Below are 18,958 nucleotides of genomic sequence, written 5' to 3'. Positions count from 1 at the left end.
TGACTGAGAACATGGAGAAGGCCGCTAACATCACGCAACTCTACCAATCTCATGCGCTATTTCTGAGCGAACTGCGTATCCCGTTGGACTAGCATGACAGTATGGTATGCAATCCTACAGCTCCCAGTTTCGACTTGGCACATCTGTCAACAAACCAAACCATACAGCATGCTCCGGGCCTGCCGGGGTCCTTGGTGGCTCCATGCTCCTCCATGTTCGCGGGCCCCACCAAGTGGCCCGGATACTTGACAAGTCCAAACCGCGAGTCGGCTTCACCCGATTCTGCACCCTCCTCATGCCGGAACAACTCAAGAGCCGACCCCTCGTCTTTCTTTGCTGCAATGTGCGCCGGTCTCATTCAACCTCTCGCATCAAACACCACCTCCCCTCCTAAGAAACGGTGTTTTTGGCCACGATGCCCCGCGCAAATTCGCCGAACGTTATGTGTTGCTCAATGTCGACCTCCTCGCCGAGGTTCGGCTGAGTGAAAACAGCCAACGTGTTGCGCGCAACCCGGCCGTCGCTCACTGACGCTCTGACGCCCCTCACGAAGTGCGGAACCGCCTTGAACCTGCCGCCCGTGATGCGCTCGAGGGCCTCCCCCGTCTGGAATGCAATGCAATCCCGCGGGATCTTGACTTGAACTGTCTCTCCCGTTCTCGAGTGGATGTATAGCCCAGCAGCCGGGTCGGGTGACGTTGCTAGCTCGGCGAGCGGTGGCAGGCTTGCAGACTTGTCGTTTGTGATTTCTGGTACCGCGGTTGACGTCTCGTTCTCGTCGATGAACATGGCCGACGTCAAACCAGTGAGACATCCGTGATCAACATGAACGCTGCACCTTTCCACCCCGCGCGCGTTAGCTGGATTTCCAGGAGGCCGCTTAGAGGGATTATGTTACCAGTCATCGTCGGCGGCACCGATTTTAGAGATCGCTTCCTGTGTCTGCGGGTAATAGTGTAACAAGCGCGCCTTCGTCGTGTTGGACGTGCTGACAACGTGCTCCAAATAACCCTTGGTATATGCCTGTATCTCGGATTCGGCGTATCTGTCGCAAGCCCGGGCAACGAGGACCGCAGTGTCGATGATGACGCGGCACAGGCTCTCGAGGCTAGGCTTAAACCCAGGAAGTACGTCTTGCGCAGGCCATACGTTAGGCGACAGGTACTCGGGGAAGTTATCAGTGTTGAACTCGGCGGTTGGCTTGGCACAGTCAAGCGTGGCATCAACGTAGAATGCACAGTTGGCATAGTATGACCCCTTGAACGTGTCAACTTGTCCGTTCTTGAGTGTCTCTTTCCCTAAAGACCAGCCTGTTAGGTATCTGGCCTTTTCATTCTCTAGCTTTTCTGTTCATATGTCAGTAAGAGATCCTGCAGCAGGGTGGAATTTCATCTCCATACTAAGTTCATGTTCGGGCAGATTGCCCAGGTAAGAAGCATATGACAGTGTCTGGTGTCTCAAGTGACTAAACTCGGAAGGTACATCTTTAACTATCAGGATACCTAAAGATTCCGGCCCAAAAGCTTCCTCGAGCGTCCCAAAGGGAATGTTGCCTGCAACATGGTCGTCACATGTAAGTTATTGCTCCGATTCATGGAGCCATGGAACTCTCTTACCCTGCTTGAGGTCGCCCAGTGACACAACGACTGGGTGCGCGATCCGAACCATCATGGCTGTCCTACTGCGTAGTTCAAGTCTGGATTGTTGGGAAAGAACGAAATGAGTGAACAAACAATTAAACCGTGGGCGCATCGACAAGATGTCCGAATACCAATACCACCTGCCAGACACGGTCCTCGAGGTGGGGGAGGGGCACTGTCTAACAATTACGTAATCACACCATCTCAGGCATTCTTTACTCCAGCACTGGAGCTTCCCATCGCCAGTTCACCTCTCGAAGCTGCCATACTCGGCACCGGAGCCCGCCGAAAATCGCACAATATCAACAACCTCCTTCCTCATCGAGACCCAACTTTTAACCGAGACGCAACACACAAGAGAGACTCAAGAATGGTCAAGCCCCTATCGTTCAAGGGCGACAAGAAGCCCAAGAAGAGAAAGCGCACGGAGGCTGAGGCCCAGGAGCGCAATGTACATAGCGGCGAGGTCGTCCGTGCCAACAGTGCCTTAGGCACGGAAGAGAATGCGGACGATGACGATAGCTGGGTGGCTGCCGATGCTGTGCCGGATGTCGTTGGGCCCATCATGTTCGTGCTGCCGACGGACCCCCCTACCGCACTGGCATGCGACGCCGTTGGCAAGGTGTTTACGCTGGGGATCGAGAATATCGTCGACGCGAACCCGGCGACGGCGGAGCCGCATGACGTGCGACAAGTGTGGGTTGCGAACAGGATAACGGGGACGGAACAATATAGGTTCAAGGGCCACCACGGGCAGTAAGTGTGAAGAAGTGGCCGGTCACCATTGAGGCCCGGGTTCTAACGTATAGCAGGTATCTGGGATGCGACAAGAACGGCATCTTGTCCGCGACATCGGCCGCGGTGTCGCCCCTCGAATCGTTCAACATCATTGCGACAGCAGACACCCCTGGCACCTTCCAGATCCAGACGCTGCGCGACACCTTCCTCACCGTCAAGCCACCGAAGCCTAACGTTACGACGTTTGACGTCCGCGGCGATGAGGAGTCCATCACATTCAACACCACGTGGCGTATCAGAATGCAGGCAAGGTTCAAGCCAAGGCTCAAAGCAAGCAAGGAGGAGAAGGCAAAGGAGAAGATCAGTCGCAAGGAACTTGAAGAGGCTGTGGGCCGTAGGCTCGAGGATGATGAAGTGAGAAAACTGAAGAGAGCGAGGAGGGAGGGTGATTATCACGAACAGTTGCTTATGCTGAAAGTAAAGGGGAAACACGACAAATACGGCTAAAAGTGTCGCGCGGCTTCGTCAGTTTGGTTAGGGGAAAGAAGGCAAATGATACCCAGGCGAAAAGAACCACAGATATCAAGAGACCAAAAAGGCATCATTCACTCAAATCCTCTCTTTTTCTTTTTCTTTTGGTTCTTCTTTTGTTTTCTTCCGTTTCATGCTCAATTGGGTCTCCACGCTTTGATGTTGCCGTCTTCTCCAGCAGTAAAAACGACCTGCTCGTCGTCGTAGAAGCAGAACGACCGGACAATCTCTTCGCCGTGGCCGCCAGGCAGTCCAACACTGTTCGCCCTGTCGAAATCCCAACCGCCCTCTGCTGTACGCGACAAGTGCACCAGCTCAAAGATTTGGCGTCTGAATGACAAGATTAGATACAAGTCGAAAGTGAAGTAGCAAAATCTAGCAGGGAGCAACTTACTCTTGCGAGCCAGCACCAACAATGGCGCCACTACCGTCAACCTTGGTCGTCACGTTGGCGATGTACTGACAACCGAGGATCTCCCTCGCGTCGCCAAAGTCGACAACTGCAGCGCCTGAACCGTGGTCTTCGGCGACGCTGTAGACGGCGAGCTTCTCGTCGTGGGTCAGCACATATACCTCGGTGTTACCAAGGAATGAGGAGTGGTGGACGGATCCCTGGTTTAGCGTCTGGATGACAACCTCGTCCTCGTCGGAGATGCGCGTGTCGTAGACGTTGACGAGGCCGTCGGTTGAGCCTGAGAGGAGAATGTGCGGCTCTGAGGGGTGGAAGCGGAGCTCAGTCACGTCGTCACTGTGGACTTCGTCGTATTGCAGCCTCTGCGTCGGACCGGCTCTGATATCCCTGTGGTTGCGTCAGGGACTCTTGCGTTTCTAAGTAGGGAGTCAGGTATGAGGCGATAGCGACGTACCAGAGTAGCACCGACGCCATGTGATTCTGGAACTCTGTGCCAATTGCTATTGTGTTTGTTCTCGAATCACAGTCCAGAGAAAGAATGGGTGATTGGCTGGCTGTATGGCGTGTTAGTGGTGTTCGTTTTACGGCTCACTTAAGTCTGATGCAAAGGACCTACCTGCAAAGTGGGCGACCTGAGGCTTCGATGACTCCCTCATATCCCATACCGAAACCTCTCCATTCTCACCTGCGGTGCACACAATCGAATTCTGCCAGTCAAACGTCTTCAGGCTTGTCAGGTTACCATGACTGGTAGGATACGACTTGATGGGGCCCTGGCCCAGCCTCGCAGGGTTGAAAAGACCCAGTTTTTGATCCGAGGAGATGGCAGCTAGGCCAGCATTGAGCCGTTGGACGTCAAGAACATAGACATCCTGCTGGCTTGAAAAATGATGGCCATCTACACAAGAGAGGTTGTACATCTTAACAGTGGGGGGTCTATGTCTGTTTGTGAGCATGGGCTCTGGAGAAAAAAATCATCGGTGCTTTCAACTCACAAGACGAGGCTCGCGCACAATTAGCTAGATACAAAATGAACTCTGACCAACTCGTTAGGTTGTGAATACCAGCAGGCTATGAATTTCTTAGATCCAGTCCAAAACAAAATTCAGAAAGAGGCAGAACGCAGACAAGCACAGGGTATAATCCAGAGTCAGAATCAAGAGCCCAGTGAAGGAAAGGACGACAGGAGCCCTTTAGATTATGCAATTATACAGTATAGTGCTCTGATATTCGCCATAGTGTGATATCGGCTAGTTTCAACTCAGTAACCAATCATGTCTCAGAGAGTGGACTACCCTGTCCATTCGGAGCTCCCAATTACCACCTACGTGGACCCTCGAGCCAGGACAGCTGTTCTGAAAGCATCGAGCAGCGCAACTGTTGCAACCACCAACCGTCGTTCGCTCACCCAAACGTGTCTTTGTAAAATAACATGTCGCGGACCTTGGCGGTAGACTTTGGTACATAATATCCGTCCAACATGAGGCGTTCTTTTCTCTGGCTCATCCGTAAGTTTCATGAACTTTATCCGGCATTCCTACAAAGCTGGAAAGCTGACATATCCACAAGTGCTGTTGCAGGCGGCTGTTGTCTTCTGTTCCGACGAGCAAAAGATCTTGCATGGCCACGAAAAGACTGATGGAGAGAGCAAAGAAGGACACGCGAAAATACAAACAGATGTTCTCCCTGAACACCACAAACCCCCTCCGAGGCAGCCCGGTATGTACGATTTCTAGATGGTGGGGCGAGGGCGAGTAGGATCGGAAGGGCTGACATCAAGAAGGAGCAGAACTGGTTGACCTCGCCTTCGAAAAGCTGGCCAAGCTTCCACCCCGAACCTACCCGAGACGTGAACGTCGTTACACTCTTGTCTGGACTGTTCTCAGATATGCTCTCAAGTTTGTACCTAGTCTTAAGGCTGCTCCAGTCCCCGGCAGCAACCTAGTACAGGATACCAAGGTCACCGGGCCACTGTTGGAAGCCGTGAAACTTCTGGAACAATCCGCGCTGCAAAACAACACTGATGCGCTCTATCTCTTGGCCGACATGAACTTCTACGGCAACTACACCTACCCGAGAGACCTCAAGGTCGCCTTCGATCACTACCAAACCCTTGCGACGCTCCATGGCAACCGCACGGCGCAGTACATGATCGGCATTTACTATGCGACTGGGATCGGGCATGTCGTTGCACCCGACCAGGCAAAGGCATTGCTTTACTACTCGTTCGCTGCGATACAGGGCGACACCCGCGCCGAGATGGCCGTTGCTTACCGACACCACAGCGGCATTGCGACACCGAAGAATTGTGAGGTGGCAACCAAGTACTACAAGAGGGTGGCAGACAAGGCAATCGAATGGTATCGATCGGGCCCCCCCGGTGGCATGGCATGGGTGGTGGAGTCGTACCGTATTGCTGACGAGCTTGGCGGAGTCTACGGCGAGGGTGCGAGTGCCTCAAGTGCAGGTATGAACGCCATCAAAGTTAGCCCCAACTCAGACGCCAATGCCGCCATCGACGACGTTATCGAGTATCTCGACCTCATGTCGCAAAAGGGCGATGCAAAGGCTTCCTACAATTTAGGACGGATCTATTATGAGGGGCAGCGAGGACTGGACCGGGATTTGGATCTTGCTCGCAAGTACTTCTTCACTGTGGCCAAGAGATACTGGAAAAAAGATGGCCGCATCATGGAAAACCATAAGCAGGGCATTGAGAAGACGGCGAGCAAAGCCGCCGGCTTCATCGGCCGCATGTACCTCAGGGGCGATGGTGTCGACCAGAGCTTCGACCAAGCTAAGAGATGGTTTGAGCGAGGTATCTCGCACGGAGACGCCCAGTCCCAGCATGGTCTTGGTCTTATGATGCTTCATGGGTACGGAATGCCCAAGAACATAGCCATGGCCACCGACCTCTTCAAGACAGCGGCGGAACAGGACTATGCGCCGTCCCAAATCGAGTTGGGCGTTCTCTACTTGGACCAAGGTGGGGCTGAAGATGTTCGAATTGCCAACAACTATTTCGAGCTCGCTGCCAGGTACGGTCAAATCGAGGCACACTACTACCTTGCTGAGATGGTTTACAATGGCGTAGGCCGCGACAAGACGTGCTCCATGGCACTAGGGTACTACAAGAACGTCGCTGAGAAGGCAGAGCCCCTCGTCTCTTCGTGGGCCGAAGCAAACCAGGCCTATTACTACGGCGACGAGGAGCTGGCATTTCTGGAGTATGTCATGGCGGCAGAACAGGGCTACGAGCGCGCGCAGAACAACGTCGCGTTCATTCTTGACCCCGTTCAGTCGAGACTTCCGTTGCCGGACTGGCTACCCATCCCCGAATGGCTCGGTCTCCGACGCACCCGTTCAAGCCTACTGGATAACCAGAGACTTGCTCTAACGTACTGGACTAGGTCATCCAGACAGTCGAATGTTGATTCTCAGGTCAAGATGGGTGACTACTACTTTTACGGCATCGGATCCGAGCCGGATGTGAACAAGGCCGTGCAATGCTACACTGGCGCTTCGGACTACTCGCAAAGCGCTCAGGCTCTCTGGAACCTGGGCTGGATGCACGAGAACGGCATCGGTCTGACCCAAGATTTTCATCTCGCCAAGAGATATTACGATCAAGCCCTTGAGGTCAACGAAGAGGCATACCTCCCCGTCACCCTCAGTCTTTTGAAACTACGTCTCAGAAGCGCCTGGAACACCTTTACCCACGGTCCAATTCATTCCATCCAGGACGACCCTAGTAAGTCCTACTGCATAAGTGCCATGATATCTGTGCCTGATACTAATGTTTAATCCAGAGCCCAAGAAGGACTGGTCCCTTGGCGAGTGGATCGCCAATTTTCTACAGGACGACCAGTCGTACTACGATGACGCGTACTATGAGGACATATTTGATGACACCATTGGCGGCACCGGCCCTGACGGCAACCCGCTCGAGGACGACGGCATCGTCGAAAGCCTTATTATAGTCTTCATCGCCTTGTCGCTCGTGCTTCTGCTTTACTACCGCCAGCAGAGACAACAACAGCACAGGCGTGAGGAAGAGGAGCGGCGCCGTCGCGAGGGCCAGCCTGCGGTCCCCGTGTTGCAGGGGCAGCAGCAAGACCGGGGTCTATTTCCGCAGCCCGGTAACCCGGAGTGGAACAACTGGGTCGCTGGTGGTATCGGACATTGAAAATGTGACTCCTGGATGTACGATTGCACGGATAAAGCGGAAGATTAAGAATCTACATAGCTGCACGAGGGAGAGGACGATAAAGCATAATAAGCGCTGGCGTTTGGGAACCGTACTAAGACTAGGACATGTATTTCTTGAGTGGCTCGTTACAACTCCACAGGTTTCTTGATTGCCTTTGCGGATTGCGTGACAGTCACAACCATTTGCACTGCTACCGGTGCGCGCTTGGCAGTTCTTTCCCTGCATAATCCCTAGATTTGAAGGGTTCCAACATCACCGAGACAAATGAGTTACAGTCAACCTGAACAAGGTCTGGGGGTCGTTTGCCTGGTTCCTTTTTGTCGCAGAAATGCCCCTAAGTCGAATTTGGGTCAAACAAACAACAGCTCTCATCAAACGGCGGCGCATCAAGCACGGACGTTTACATATGGATGAGCTAGCTCCATATTCATTAGTTTCAAATATCGTGCCGCATCGTGTGAAGGATAAAAATAAACTGTTGACATTGTGCATAATTGGCTTGCTATTCTAGTGGTATCATCTTCTGTGTAACCCGCAAAGAAAAGACAGCAAGAAAGGTATTAACGACTATTTGAAAATAGCCCAGATGCGATCAAAAATTCAGCCATTGGGTATGTCCTTAGTATTTCGGAAGAATTAGGGACCGAAAAAGAGGTGACGCTATTTCCTTTTCGTACTAGGTAGTGATGCTCGTCACTCCGATCATTCAGAAAAACACGGAAAACTGCAAATAAGAAAGCGCGGTTTGGGCGTGGGCTGTCAATCTAGCGGCGAACGGGAGAAGTTCGGGCACCCGTTAAAGGAGGGCCTTGGGAGTTCTCCATATTACCCGTCAATTCGGCGACGCGAGCCTTGATGCGGGCTACGCGAGATTCGATCGCTGCACGGCTTGTCAGACTCGTTCAATATTTGCTCAGAGGTTCGTTGGTACTTACTCTCCTCTCCACTCGTCTCGTCGTCGCCATCGGTGGTCTTGCTGTATCCGCCACGGCTCTGCTCCTCGCTCTGGCGCTGCGCCGCACGCTCCGCAGCATTCTTGCGGATCTGCGCCCATCGGTCTATCGCGGGCGGGGATCGAGGACCGTTGTCTGGTGAGGTCGGAGAGGCCTCCACGGTAGGTTGGGGGGACTTTGCATGTCTCGCAATGGGGGGTGGAATAGCATCCTCGGACTCGTCATCAGGGACACAGGCTGGCTGCTCTTGCAAAGGGCCCTGATCGAAGCGTGAGAATTCGTGATGAGCCTCGTTGGCATCCTCGGTATCGACGCGGGATATCGATTCATCAAAGGACGGCTCGTACTGCGGCTCGTGAGCTTGAGTTTCAACGGGAGCTGGCTGAGGAGTTTCCATTGGCGTGGTGTAAGCATCAGCAGGTGTTGGTGTGGGGAGGCTGGACTCGGAAGCAATGGGCTGGGGAACGGGAGAAGGAGCAGGCTTTGGCGGCTCGGGGGTTGCTGTCTCGCGCTGGAGCATACCGTTCACGTCCGCGGCGGCGTTCTCAGGCAATTTCGAGCTTCGGTTCTTGTTGCGGCCAAAGAGCTTACGAAGGCCACCTCCGCCAGTCTTCTCTTTATGAAGCTTCTTCGATTTTTTGTCCTTGGTGGTGTTATCCGGTTCTGGCGTAAACATGTTCTCCCGACCATAGTCGTGCGAGTCCTTGGCCGGAGGCAGTGGGGAACTGCGATCGTTTTCGAAACGGTTGGTCGGATGCAACCCATTCGGAGCTTCCGTTTCCTTCTCCGAGGGTCCTCGAGGGTCGTCGTCCTGTCGGCTGGGCGGCAGCGGAGATGGTGAGCGGAACACCGCCGAAGAGTTCATCGCTAATGGGGACGTCAACGGGGACGGCTGCGGCTGCAAAGAAGGAGATTTTTCCGGTACTTCGGGGCGTAGTTCGGCTTCGTTGGTGTGGCCGTTCGAGTCTTCGTTGTAGCCATTGCTCCCATTCCTCTGCATGGTTGAGACGCCAAGGCCACGACCAGTAGCATTGTTTGCCAAGTAAGCCTCCCGAATAGCGTCCTTGTCATACTTGTTTGCCCATTTCATCGCTGGTGATGCCTGGCGCATAATATCGGGCTGAAGAGTCAAGACACTTGTCGTCTTCTCTCTTGCCGACTCATCATTTCTGCCTCGGCGTGCTTGGAGCATCTGTTGCTGCTGCTCCTGCTGCTGGCGCGCCTGTAACTGCGCGGCAGCGGCCTGGATCCGGGCTTGCTGATCGGGACCAATACTCGACTTGCTGAGGTTGGAATCGGCGTTGGTGTTGCCCTTCTCAAGAGCATGCTTACCCGTTGACTTGCGACGGTTCACGCCCTTATTGCGTCTGGTCCAGCTGAAGAAACCCTTTTTCTCAGCAATATATGCGCCTTCCTGGGGTTCAGGGGCTGCTCCGGCCACCATCTCCTCCATGACCAACCATCGGCCACGCTTGATAGAGGTTTCGACAACGGCACATCGGCCGAAAGCTGACTTTCTTTCCGGAGTCTCTTCCGGGGCAAGACTGCTCATCCAAACCCACCAGAAGCTCTCATCCAGATCAAACCGAGCAATGCTCGCCAATTCTCCGGGCTCCAGACGCTCCGATTCCAGTCTCGGGTTGTGGGACTGGGAGCTTCGTTGGCGCGCAGCCGTCTCGATAGGTGGGAGTACCTGGTCGGGGGGTAACAACATATTAGGGGTGTTAGGGTTGTCATCCACGAACCCAGACGAGAGGAAGTCGGCCCAAGATGGCGTAGTCGGCCTACCCAGTCCCATGTTTCCGGACGCAGGTGTGGTTCTAAGGCCGTGGGGCCTGCGCGCAGCGGCTGCCGCTTCATCGTCATCGTCCTCGTCTTCGAGTGCACTGGTGAACCCAATGTCTTCAAATCGTGACCATGATGCGTCCCGCAAGCCTGTGGAGTGCTTTGCGCTGGACACTTGAGATTGGTTGGCCGACGAAATCGCTTTCAGCACTCGGCGACATTCCTCGGTCAGAGCCTTCACGGGGTCCTCGTACTCGGAAAATTCGCGCAAGGCTCGGTCCTCCTCGCGATACTGGAAGTGATTTGCTCGGCGCAGGAGTGCAAAGGGTGTTGGCGAGACAGTGTCGACGATCATGACTACTCTGTAGGTAGAAGATTGCATCAAAGACGGTTTCTGAGGCGGATACTCTGTTTCCTGCAGCAACTTCTGGAGAGACATCGGAAGCATGGAGATTGCGCCCTGAGTCTGCTTGTGGGGGGCTAACGATCGAAGGTATGCAAAGAAAAGATGGCTCGTGGCGTCGGCAGCACTGCGATAGGTTAGTGATGCCAGGTTGCATGTCCAATACTACTCACGTTGCCCAAGCTTTGTATCCGCCTTCAAAGCCGCTGCCGGTGTCCTTCTGCTCGAACGCCCACCATGCAGCCATCCGAGAGATTTTGCGCCCGCCCATACCGTTCATCTTCCCATGGGCGGCAATTGCAGATATCAGATCGAAAAAATCGAAAATGATACTCGACCGAGCGCCGTTATCAACGCTGAGAGGAATGAAAGTCTTGAAGGAGTCTCTCGCCATATTCGAATCTGGACTGGGTGTAAGTCATGACGGCAAGTTGAATGTGATAGTAAGCTCGCTCGTGTAACATACCTTGCTCGCCAACCTTGAAGAGTTCGTACGCATCCCAGCCTACAACACCGCCTGAAAGTCGACTCCAGCACCATTTGACCACGCCGGCGATTACCTGAGAATTGTGTGTTAGCATGCGCAAGTAGAATTGTCTTCGAGGAGATCACACCATTGGTGCTGTCATGCGCAGCTCCTGCGACAACAACTCGCCATGAAGAGGTTGGCCGCCATCGAAGAAATGTCGAATAAAGGTCCGGACAGCACTAGGGTCTGAGGTAGGCCGGAATGGCAACAGAAGAAAAGGGTGGTCAAGTGCTGCATGGAAGCAGGATGTCAGTCGCAACGAGGATGATAAGTCGCATTGAGAGGTGTAGCGTTAGGAGCCGCTGGTTATTATGCAAACATACCTCTTGCCTTCAACTCTTCGGTGCAACGTCTGATCAAGTCCTGTATCTCTTCAGGTTCAACTGTCTGCCTCGTGTAAGCGTCGTCCCATTTTGGCTTCGTAGAGAGCTGATCGGGAGCATCGAAGTTGGACCCCTTCTTGGACTTTTTGTGCGACCCGTCCTTGCTCTTCAGGCGAGAGAAGAGGCTAGGCATGATGTTGGTGGAGAATCGCCTTTGTCGAGGCGATCAATGGTCGGAGCGGGGAAAGGCGCGAGGTGTTCGAGGAGCCCAGGAGGATAAATGGGCAGCAGCAGTTGTGACTGACTACCTTGACAAGCGAAGGGCAGGTCGCAGTAGTATAATGGATCTGAGACAAGGAGAGCCTAACGTTCGCAGTCGGTTTGGAATTTGCGGGGGGTCGCGAAGAGGGACGCGATGGGCGAAGTGTGGTAGAACGAGAGGCTGCGCGTTTGTCGAGTCCAGTTCAATAATACGTGGTTGGAACGGCCCACCTCGCGAGGAATTTCAGTAGGAAATTGCGGTAGCGGGAAATCAGTAGCTGAGGGTATCGGAAAACAACGACTAGGGGGCTAACGAAACGAGGGAAAGTCTCCAGCAAGGGAAAGAATATGAAGAGGAGTCCGGGAGTCGGAGGGGGAGAAGAATGGAGAAAGGTGGTGATGGTGTTGCTTGTGCTTTGGGCATAACTTTGGTCTTGGGCAAGAACCGGAAAGAGAGGCTGCGTCTAGTCCGGAGGTGCTCCTTCTCTTTGCTTTCAGGGGCGAATGAACGACAGCTGGCTATTAATTGGAGAAGGAGGAAATGGTATTATTTGGGAGGGGGTCCCCTGGAGTGCTTGTCCATGTTTTTTTTTTTTTCCCCTTCTCCCCTGCCTTCTTTTTCTTCTTCTTCCTATGCCTGTGAAACGTATCCTCCACCCCCTGCTGGTCTTTTGGAGGTGGATACAGGTACCTTTTGTGTGACGATCACCGCGGCCGGGTACCTGGGGCAATGGTGATGTGACAACCCAATGGGGAATAGCGGCAATGCAATGCGTTAGGGGCTGGCTGTTGCTCTTCTTCTCGGTCCGTGGGACGCTGTGGAAGCTCGTGAATTGGTCGGAGGCTTTTGGCGGCGTCTGATGGGCCGTAAACTCGCTGGCCCGTTGTTTGAGTCTGGGCTTATCAGCCATGGACGGGATTACGGGTGATGCTAGTGGCGTGGCACTCGAGCAACAGGCAATCGGCACCTCAGCTAGGATCTTGGGAGAGTGGAAGAGGCTGAGGGGCACGACAGGCCCTGAAATAAAATTAAATCGCTGGAACGAGCACCCTTGTCCAGTACCACAGGCCACACTCTCTTACTTGAGGGTCAACGCTGACCAGTCTCGCTGGCTTGCGTTGGGCACAATGTGACGGAGGCCTGTCGACTATGTCGACTAAGTCCTGATTCAGATTTTGGTGTTGTCCGTTGGTTGGCTGAGGACCTATTAAGGGGCGGGCACGCTGCGGTGGGTGCCAATTCGTAGTTCACTTACTAGTGACTGAGATCTCAGGCAAGGATGCTAATATTATCGATTTGGGGGAGCGATGCGGCGTCCAGGCGACTCACAATTTCATGGTCTCATAAAGGCGCTGGTAATGAAGAAAGGAGGAAGGCACCAAGGCGAGATAGGAAGACCAGACGATAACGCACAGCTCCTCGGAATACCTAGACGTCGATGTATTCAAGCTGCTAGGTACCTTGGCAATGCAGGATGTGCAATGCCTGCTACTGCGAGTAAGAAAACCTCAGACGAAGAAGACGGTGCCATCGGTCTATCTTCGGTGTCGGCTTCGTCAAAGGGTTCAAAACATCAGACGGACCAGCTTGTACACTGCACACATCCATGCTGCCTGAGGTGGGAGAGGACCCCCCCTGGGCGTGGCACACATACAGTACCTATGTGGTCATAGATTACCCACCCACTCACTCTCTTGAGTTGTCGATCTCATATCAATGCCCGTCGAGAAATCTCAGCCTTTATTGCTCAAGCACATCCCACCCGGTCAAGTACACTATACCTAGCCGGTCATGCCTTGTCCGGCCCATGAATTACTCGAGACATGATGTATCTGTTGCTCTTGCTTGGTGTGGCCAGATGTGGAAGGGGGCGGCTGATACCAAGGTTGATAGGTAGGTCGGGAGGGGCGTTGATCCGATCTCGAGTGACAAATGGAGCCTATACGGATAATAGCAGTAGTATTTACAGTACAGGGAAGAAGGCGTGGTACACCTTGTTGGCCCGCTCCCCCCGCGTATCGTGTGCTTCGCTTTTCCGGAAGGCAATGGAGCCCCTTCCTGAGCAAAGAGGAATGAAGAGAGAGGACTACTACTACTACTACTACTACTACTACCAAACCAAAACCCACCCCAGCATTGGTTTTGTGACATCGCTCCTCCCCCCGTGCGTCGCTAGATACCTACCTACCTGGCGCTCCAATATGGCGGGGTGAACCCTGCTCCCGTCTCGTTTCGGACCTTCTTCGACCTTGCTTGCTTGCCTGCCTACCCGTCTCGCCTACCTCCAGTCCGCGAGACGCAATTTTAGAGAAAGAGTGAGAGAAAGAAGAGAACATCCCGTTTGCTCTCAGCTGTCCAGCCACTAATTACGTGCATGCACCACGGAAATGAATACACAGTAAGTAGTACCCTCCCCGTCTCTCACCTACCATCCTTGTTTGGGTGTCCGAGAAACGTCTCCGTGAGTCGTGCCACTCGGCACTTCTTCACCATAGGTAGAGACACCAATACGTATATTGAGCAGCACTAGCACCTTGCTTTCGGGTGCCATCGGTCGGGACCCAAATATACCCATCATTCGCCAATCGAATACCCATTGGCTAGCTCGATCTTGCCGTCATTGGGCTGAATCCAGGCCATGTATCCAATCCCCATCGCGCCCCTGTCACGACTCACCTCTTCAACGTTGGTATGTCACTGTAACCGAGCGCATGTGTCTCGCGCCATCCCTCGACTGAGGATCGACAAGGCATGACTATGAACACACGTATCCGGCAAGAGTCGTCTCGAACCTGTTGCTCGCTTGGCGACCTCTCCCTCCCGGCGCCCGTCCGCCCGCCCCACCTCAGTCCCAGCGGTCAATAGGACAGCACGGAACCACTCTGCATCATTCGATTGAACTCCAACCGACAAGAGACACAACAAGAGATTGGGATGAAGAAGAAACTCAAGAACAGAGCGCCGTCGGGAGTACTCGGGGGCCCAACGCCGGCCGCTAATAATCCTGCACCGGATTGGGACGCCAAAAGGAAAGTCGGCCGTCCAGTAGAGCCCATCGATCACAGCCATCTATGTGCTTCCTGGCCACCCGATCTGCGCCTCTCGAGACTCCCAGCACCTTAGGTACTCGCCGGCAATACCGATAATAGGCTGAGGATCAACCTGTGTGAAGTCGGTTTTGTTGCGCATGAGTTGGTCGGTACAAGCACATACTACGTATTCCTCGTTGCGACCCCGCCGAGCCGAGGACCCTGTTCGGACAAGTCATTGGCTGTGACCCGTGCGCTTGATCGACGTGCGCTGGCATCCACCTATTTGTAGGGATGGTGCTGTCAAAGCCTAGTGACGGGCAGCATTCTAATCGCTTGCATTGGCCATAACGTACATATCACTTTTTTTTTTTTTTTCCCTTCTTCCAAAATTTAGCAGTCATGTTAATGATGGCCCTCTCTGCGCGGCCAAATGTTTGCTTGCTTGCTTGGCGAGTACAATCGAGGGGGCTGGCAAGGCCATTCGACGGCATATCAGGCTGATGGTAACACTGCTCCCTTGATCCAATCATCGGCGGGGCGCGGCAACGCTCGAGCCTCCAGCTGCTACGTGAGTATTATATCCTGGCACATACGCATGAATTCACCATGGAATGGCCCAAGGACCTTGCTTGCCTATTTGGCTTTGCCCAACAGGCTCTGAGTGGTTGGAACTAGATGCGAAACTCTCCTCTCGGCCTTCTTTAGGAGGAGATTGGTTACACTACTAATTAAGCAATGTCAGAAACGTCCGCTCAGACTCCGCCCAGCAGTCAGCCCAATCATCGGACGATATCTCAGCGCCCCGGCACTAAAGGGAATGAGGGTGCCGACTGTTGTCAGTTGTGTAGCATCCGCTCAAACGGAATGTGTCAGTTGCTAAAATGAACCATTTCGCGCCTCCGATGACACCAGCAGCACTCACCAAAGCTATGGCAGCCGCTGGCAATGCGCTATCTACCAACATCAAGCTCCGGGCATGGCGCTGAGCTCAGCCCAGCCTTGCTCGGATCTGCCAAGACCCTTGGATTCCAACAGATGACATGAGCTGTGGCACTAGATGGGACACCAAGGTCCTTGTGTAGCACCATGCGGTACACTTCGAGTAGCAGCAGAGCTACCTCTGATTTTGTTACAGCGCACTGTACCGAACAGCCTTGCTATGCCCATGCCGGCCGAGTTTATGGAAGCCTTACCGTCACTTTGTTGTTATAACCCTGGAGCGCTGTGTTACGGCTTACCCGGCCGTCATGATCCGCATCGGCGCTGCAGCCGGAGTCGGAAAGCACAATAAAGTGGATCTGCACGGGGGCTCGAACTAATGAAGTAACACACGGACAGCCTGGGTTCAGTACGGTAGATGGACGCACATTGCCTCTCATGATGGTTTGTTGACTCGATTCAGCATGACGCAGGTCAACTCCGTACAACCTGGCCGCGTAACACCACGTCCAACTAATTATGCCGGCCACGTTCCTTGATTTCCTGCGTTCGACGGCGATGCTGACAGACGCAGCCACCTACAGCTTAGATCCTGCGGCTCTCTTTACGACATGGCAGAGTTGACTTGTTGACGAATATATGAGAGGTTTGTTACGACGAGATCTACCCGCATACGTGAATTGTGGAAAACGCAACGAGCAGCGGCGGGACTTTGAAAGTTGTCGAAGCGGGACGAACGATCTCACTCAGCATTGGGGTCCTGGGACGTCCTGACAGGCGATGTACCCGAACGAAGGAACGTGGAGAGCGACATGACGAAGGATGCGTATGCGTATTTTCCGTCAGTAACACTCGTGTGACGTGTTCGAACAGTGTTTGAAACCAAGCCGACGAGTTCAAAATGAGAGCATCGATGATGGTGCATGTCGCAACAGTGTTTACCGTCGCCTTGTTGTCACGGTGGTAGGGTCATCCACGGCATATGTGGAGCAGCGTGCTCGGGATCCAGCTTCTCCTCATCATCGGAGGTTCAACGTGACCAAATAGAGTCTCTGGACGAAAGATAACATGACCAGAGAAATACGCTGAAGGCCCGAAAGACATAGCATCTGCTCACAGAAAGTGTGCCCTTGCTTCGGACTACAGTGGCCGAGAATCGCATCTGGAATCGCCGTTCAAGGAACAGCATCCGGCCTCTGGGTTCGACCTGACCCCCGAACGCCCTCTCCTGCAGTGTAATGTAGAAGAGGGGTTATTAGGTTAAGCGTATCATTGTCACCTCCGTGTACTCGGGCAGGTAGAAACTGATACCGGAATAATGCGGTTTGCCGTAGTGTTCAGAAGCACCCAAGGTATTACGCCTACCGATTATCATGCACTACGGCTGGCAGCCAAATATTGCATGAACCACTGGACCACAAGCATCACTACTACTTCTGAGGCTGAGAGAGCAGAACGAGGCTGGAGTAAGACAGAAAAGGACCAAGAGCCGTGGCTGGGGGGTGGGAACGTGACAGACGCCGGTCGCTGGGGACGTAAGCTTCGATGAGGACCCCAAGGGACTTTGTACGACTGAGAGCGATGAAGGCAAGTATGTGAAGAGAGTAGGAAGGCCGACAAGAGGGGAAATGACAGGGGAAGGAGAGAAGATGACTTCAGACGGAGAGAGAGACAGAGAGAGAGGAGACGGAGCAGTGATTTCTCTCGACTGGCATACAAGTAATCACAATATGACTTGTCTGGACGGGGTCGGGTACCTTTTGATGGCTCCCATCGGTGGACATCAGCCTAGCCGGTTAAAGATGAATGGTCTTGTTACGTACCATTTATCAACATGCGAGATCAACCAATGTAGTCAATTGCATAGTCAACCCAGCATGCGTACAAGCATGTTCTCGCATATACCAGCATCAGGCTGCATCATCTAGTGTTTACAGGTCATCACATCATCCAAGCCAATTCTAGCAGGTGATCAGAATCAAGTGGCGGTCTTCCCATGTCATTCCAAGCAAATATACCAGACCAAACTCCGGGCCGGTTTCCTTCCCTCTCATGTATTCATTAAGCCTTGTCGTCTTTGGGCGAATCTCCTTCGGCAGAGCCCTTGGGCGAGGTCTTGGACTCCTTCTCCTCCGTCTCAGCCTTTTCGACCTCGCCGTCCTTGTCAATCTCGACCTTCTTGGTCGCGCTCAGGTCCCAGTCGATCTCAGCGCCAGCGCCATACCGGGTTACCAGCCACTCGTTAGCCTTTTTGAAGTGACCGCAGTCGAAGAAGCCCCTGGATGCGCTGAGCGGGCTGGGGTGCACACTCTTGAGGACCAAGTGCTTCTTGGTGTCCACCTTGAATACGCGCTTGCCGGCGGGGGTGCCCCAGGCCATGAAGACAACGCCGCGGGTTCTTTGAGAGGCGACGAGGTCGATGACCTTTTGGGTAAAGCGTTCCCAGCCGCGGTTCGCATGCGAGTTGGCCTCGTGGGCGCGCACCGTCAGGCACGTGTTGAGGAGGAGGACGCCGCGGTCTGCCCAGGGGGTCAGGAGGCCGCCCTTATTGGGAGGCGGGGAGAAGGTGGGGTAGTCTTTCTTAAGGGCGATATACATGTTCTTCAGCGAGGGCGGCGCCGGAGTCGGGGGGCGAACGGAGAAGGCGAGGCCGTGGGCCTGGTTGTGATTGTGGTAGGGGTCTTGGCCGAGGATGACGACCTTGACGGTGTTGAACGGGCAATGGCGGGACCTGCGCTCTTGGTTAGGGCTGGTTGTGCCAAAGCCATGGGCCACTGAAGGATCAGGAAATATACCAAGAGTACACGTCCTCCTTTGGAGGAAACCACTTCTTCCCAGCATCTGATTCCCGGTTCAGGAAGCGCTTGAGATCAAGGAACTCCTTGCTGGTGACCTCGTCCTTGAGAAGTGCCAGCCAGCTCTCGTGCAGAGTGTCTATCTCGAGCTGCAGCAACTCCTTCTGCTCGGCCGTTAGGCCGGCAATCCATTTGGCCTTATCAAATTTGGCGGCGGGCGACGTCTCCAGAGCGCCCGCACCACTCGCCTTGGCCGCCGGCTTCGGGGCCCCGAAAAATGACATGATACTGCCATCTTGCTTGGGCTTCTTGTTGTCCGCGGCAGACAGCGTACCGGCCTTGCGTTTGAGCGTCGACATTTTTACGTGTGTAGAGGAGTAGGGGCACGAGGTCTGCCCGGAGAGGG

At 53.9% G+C, this 18,958-nt stretch overlaps 8 protein-coding genes across 8 annotated transcripts; 3 read left to right on the top strand and 5 right to left on the bottom strand.

Annotated features, from left to right (window-relative positions):
- Position 1: 1 nt before the first annotated feature.
- LY79DRAFT_545949 (uncharacterized protein) lies at positions 2 to 1,754 on the bottom strand (the record flags this gene model as incomplete). Its single annotated transcript, XM_060557203.1, has 4 exons — positions 2 to 838; positions 899 to 1,346; positions 1,401 to 1,553; positions 1,617 to 1,754. Coding segments are annotated over 4 exons (1,187 nt in total), but the record flags the coding sequence as incomplete, so codon positions are not given.
- Positions 1,755 to 1,759: 5 nt separating this feature from the next.
- LY79DRAFT_667730 (FRG1-like family-domain-containing protein) lies at positions 1,760 to 2,885 on the top strand (the record flags this gene model as incomplete). The annotated part of the gene is made up of 3 exons (XM_060563426.1): positions 1,760 to 1,801; positions 1,849 to 2,396; positions 2,453 to 2,885. The coding sequence occupies 3 exons, from the start codon at positions 1,760 to 1,762 to the stop codon at positions 2,883 to 2,885; spliced, it is 1,023 nt and encodes a 340-aa protein (XP_060416737.1).
- A 161-nt stretch (positions 2,886 to 3,046) lies between these two features.
- On the bottom strand, positions 3,047 to 4,241 carry LY79DRAFT_588368 (WD domain-containing protein; the record flags this gene model as incomplete). Its single annotated transcript, XM_060560909.1, has 4 exons — positions 3,047 to 3,239; positions 3,304 to 3,708; positions 3,776 to 3,875; positions 3,938 to 4,241. The coding sequence occupies 4 exons, from the start codon at positions 4,239 to 4,241 to the stop codon at positions 3,047 to 3,049; spliced, it is 1,002 nt and encodes a 333-aa protein (XP_060416736.1).
- Positions 4,242 to 4,651: 410 nt separating this feature from the next.
- Positions 4,652 to 7,997, top strand: LY79DRAFT_627508 (uncharacterized protein). The gene is made up of 4 exons (XM_060562126.1): positions 4,652 to 4,829; positions 4,891 to 5,040; positions 5,105 to 7,072; positions 7,131 to 7,997. The coding sequence occupies exons 1-4, from the start codon at positions 4,802 to 4,804 to the stop codon at positions 7,505 to 7,507; spliced, it is 2,523 nt and encodes an 840-aa protein (XP_060416735.1). The 5' UTR covers positions 4,652 to 4,801; the 3' UTR covers positions 7,508 to 7,997.
- A 298-nt stretch (positions 7,998 to 8,295) lies between these two features.
- On the bottom strand, positions 8,296 to 11,717 carry LY79DRAFT_510472 (uncharacterized protein; the record flags this gene model as incomplete). Its single annotated transcript, XM_060554169.1, has 6 exons — positions 8,296 to 8,411; positions 8,467 to 10,799; positions 10,846 to 11,074; positions 11,139 to 11,232; positions 11,287 to 11,432; positions 11,525 to 11,717. 6 exons carry the CDS (start codon positions 11,715 to 11,717, stop codon positions 8,296 to 8,298), a joined length of 3,111 nt encoding a protein of 1,036 aa, XP_060416734.1.
- Positions 11,718 to 13,491: 1,774 nt separating this feature from the next.
- LY79DRAFT_90852 (uncharacterized protein) lies at positions 13,492 to 14,080 on the top strand. The gene has a single exon (XM_060565206.1). It carries the CDS (start codon positions 13,610 to 13,612, stop codon positions 13,997 to 13,999), a length of 390 nt encoding a protein of 129 aa, XP_060416733.1. The 5' UTR covers positions 13,492 to 13,609; the 3' UTR covers positions 14,000 to 14,080.
- A 1,701-nt stretch (positions 14,081 to 15,781) lies between these two features.
- LY79DRAFT_577714 (uncharacterized protein) lies at positions 15,782 to 16,682 on the bottom strand (the record flags this gene model as incomplete). The annotated part of the gene is made up of 3 exons (XM_060559900.1): positions 15,782 to 15,871; positions 16,057 to 16,246; positions 16,504 to 16,682. The coding sequence occupies 3 exons, from the start codon at positions 16,680 to 16,682 to the stop codon at positions 15,782 to 15,784; spliced, it is 459 nt and encodes a 152-aa protein (XP_060416732.1).
- A 1,136-nt stretch (positions 16,683 to 17,818) lies between these two features.
- LY79DRAFT_577713 (uracil-DNA glycosylase) lies at positions 17,819 to 18,911 on the bottom strand (the record flags this gene model as incomplete). Its single annotated transcript, XM_060559899.1, has 2 exons — positions 17,819 to 18,506; positions 18,553 to 18,911. The coding sequence occupies 2 exons, from the start codon at positions 18,909 to 18,911 to the stop codon at positions 17,819 to 17,821; spliced, it is 1,047 nt and encodes a 348-aa protein (XP_060416731.1).
- Positions 18,912 to 18,958: the final 47 nt, after the last annotated feature.

This window comes from Colletotrichum navitas, assembly GCF_030913465.1.
Source record: "Colletotrichum navitas strain CBS 125086 chromosome Unknown LY79scaffold_14, whole genome shotgun sequence".
Taxonomy (NCBI): Eukaryota; Fungi; Ascomycota; class Sordariomycetes; order Glomerellales; family Glomerellaceae; genus Colletotrichum; species Colletotrichum navitas.
This window is presented reverse-complemented; position numbering and strand designations above follow the sequence as displayed.

What these genes read in the sequence shown, in the direction of transcription:
- LY79DRAFT_627508 (XM_060562126.1), top strand. Translation starts at nt 4,802, where the DNA reads ATGAGGCGTTCTTTTCTCTGGCTCATCC. An exon ending in TTCTTTTCTCTGGCTCATCC is followed by an intron (nt 4,830 to 4,890) that starts GTAAGTTTCATG and finishes CATATCCACAAG; the next exon opens with TGCTGTTGCAGGCGGCTGTT. An exon ending in TTCCATCCAGGACGACCCTA is followed by an intron (nt 7,073 to 7,130) that starts GTAAGTCCTACT and finishes TGTTTAATCCAG; the next exon opens with AGCCCAAGAAGGACTGGTCC.
- LY79DRAFT_90852 (XM_060565206.1), top strand. Translation starts at nt 13,610, where the DNA reads ATGATGTATCTGTTGCTCTTGCTTGGTGTGGCCAGATGTGGAAGGGGG.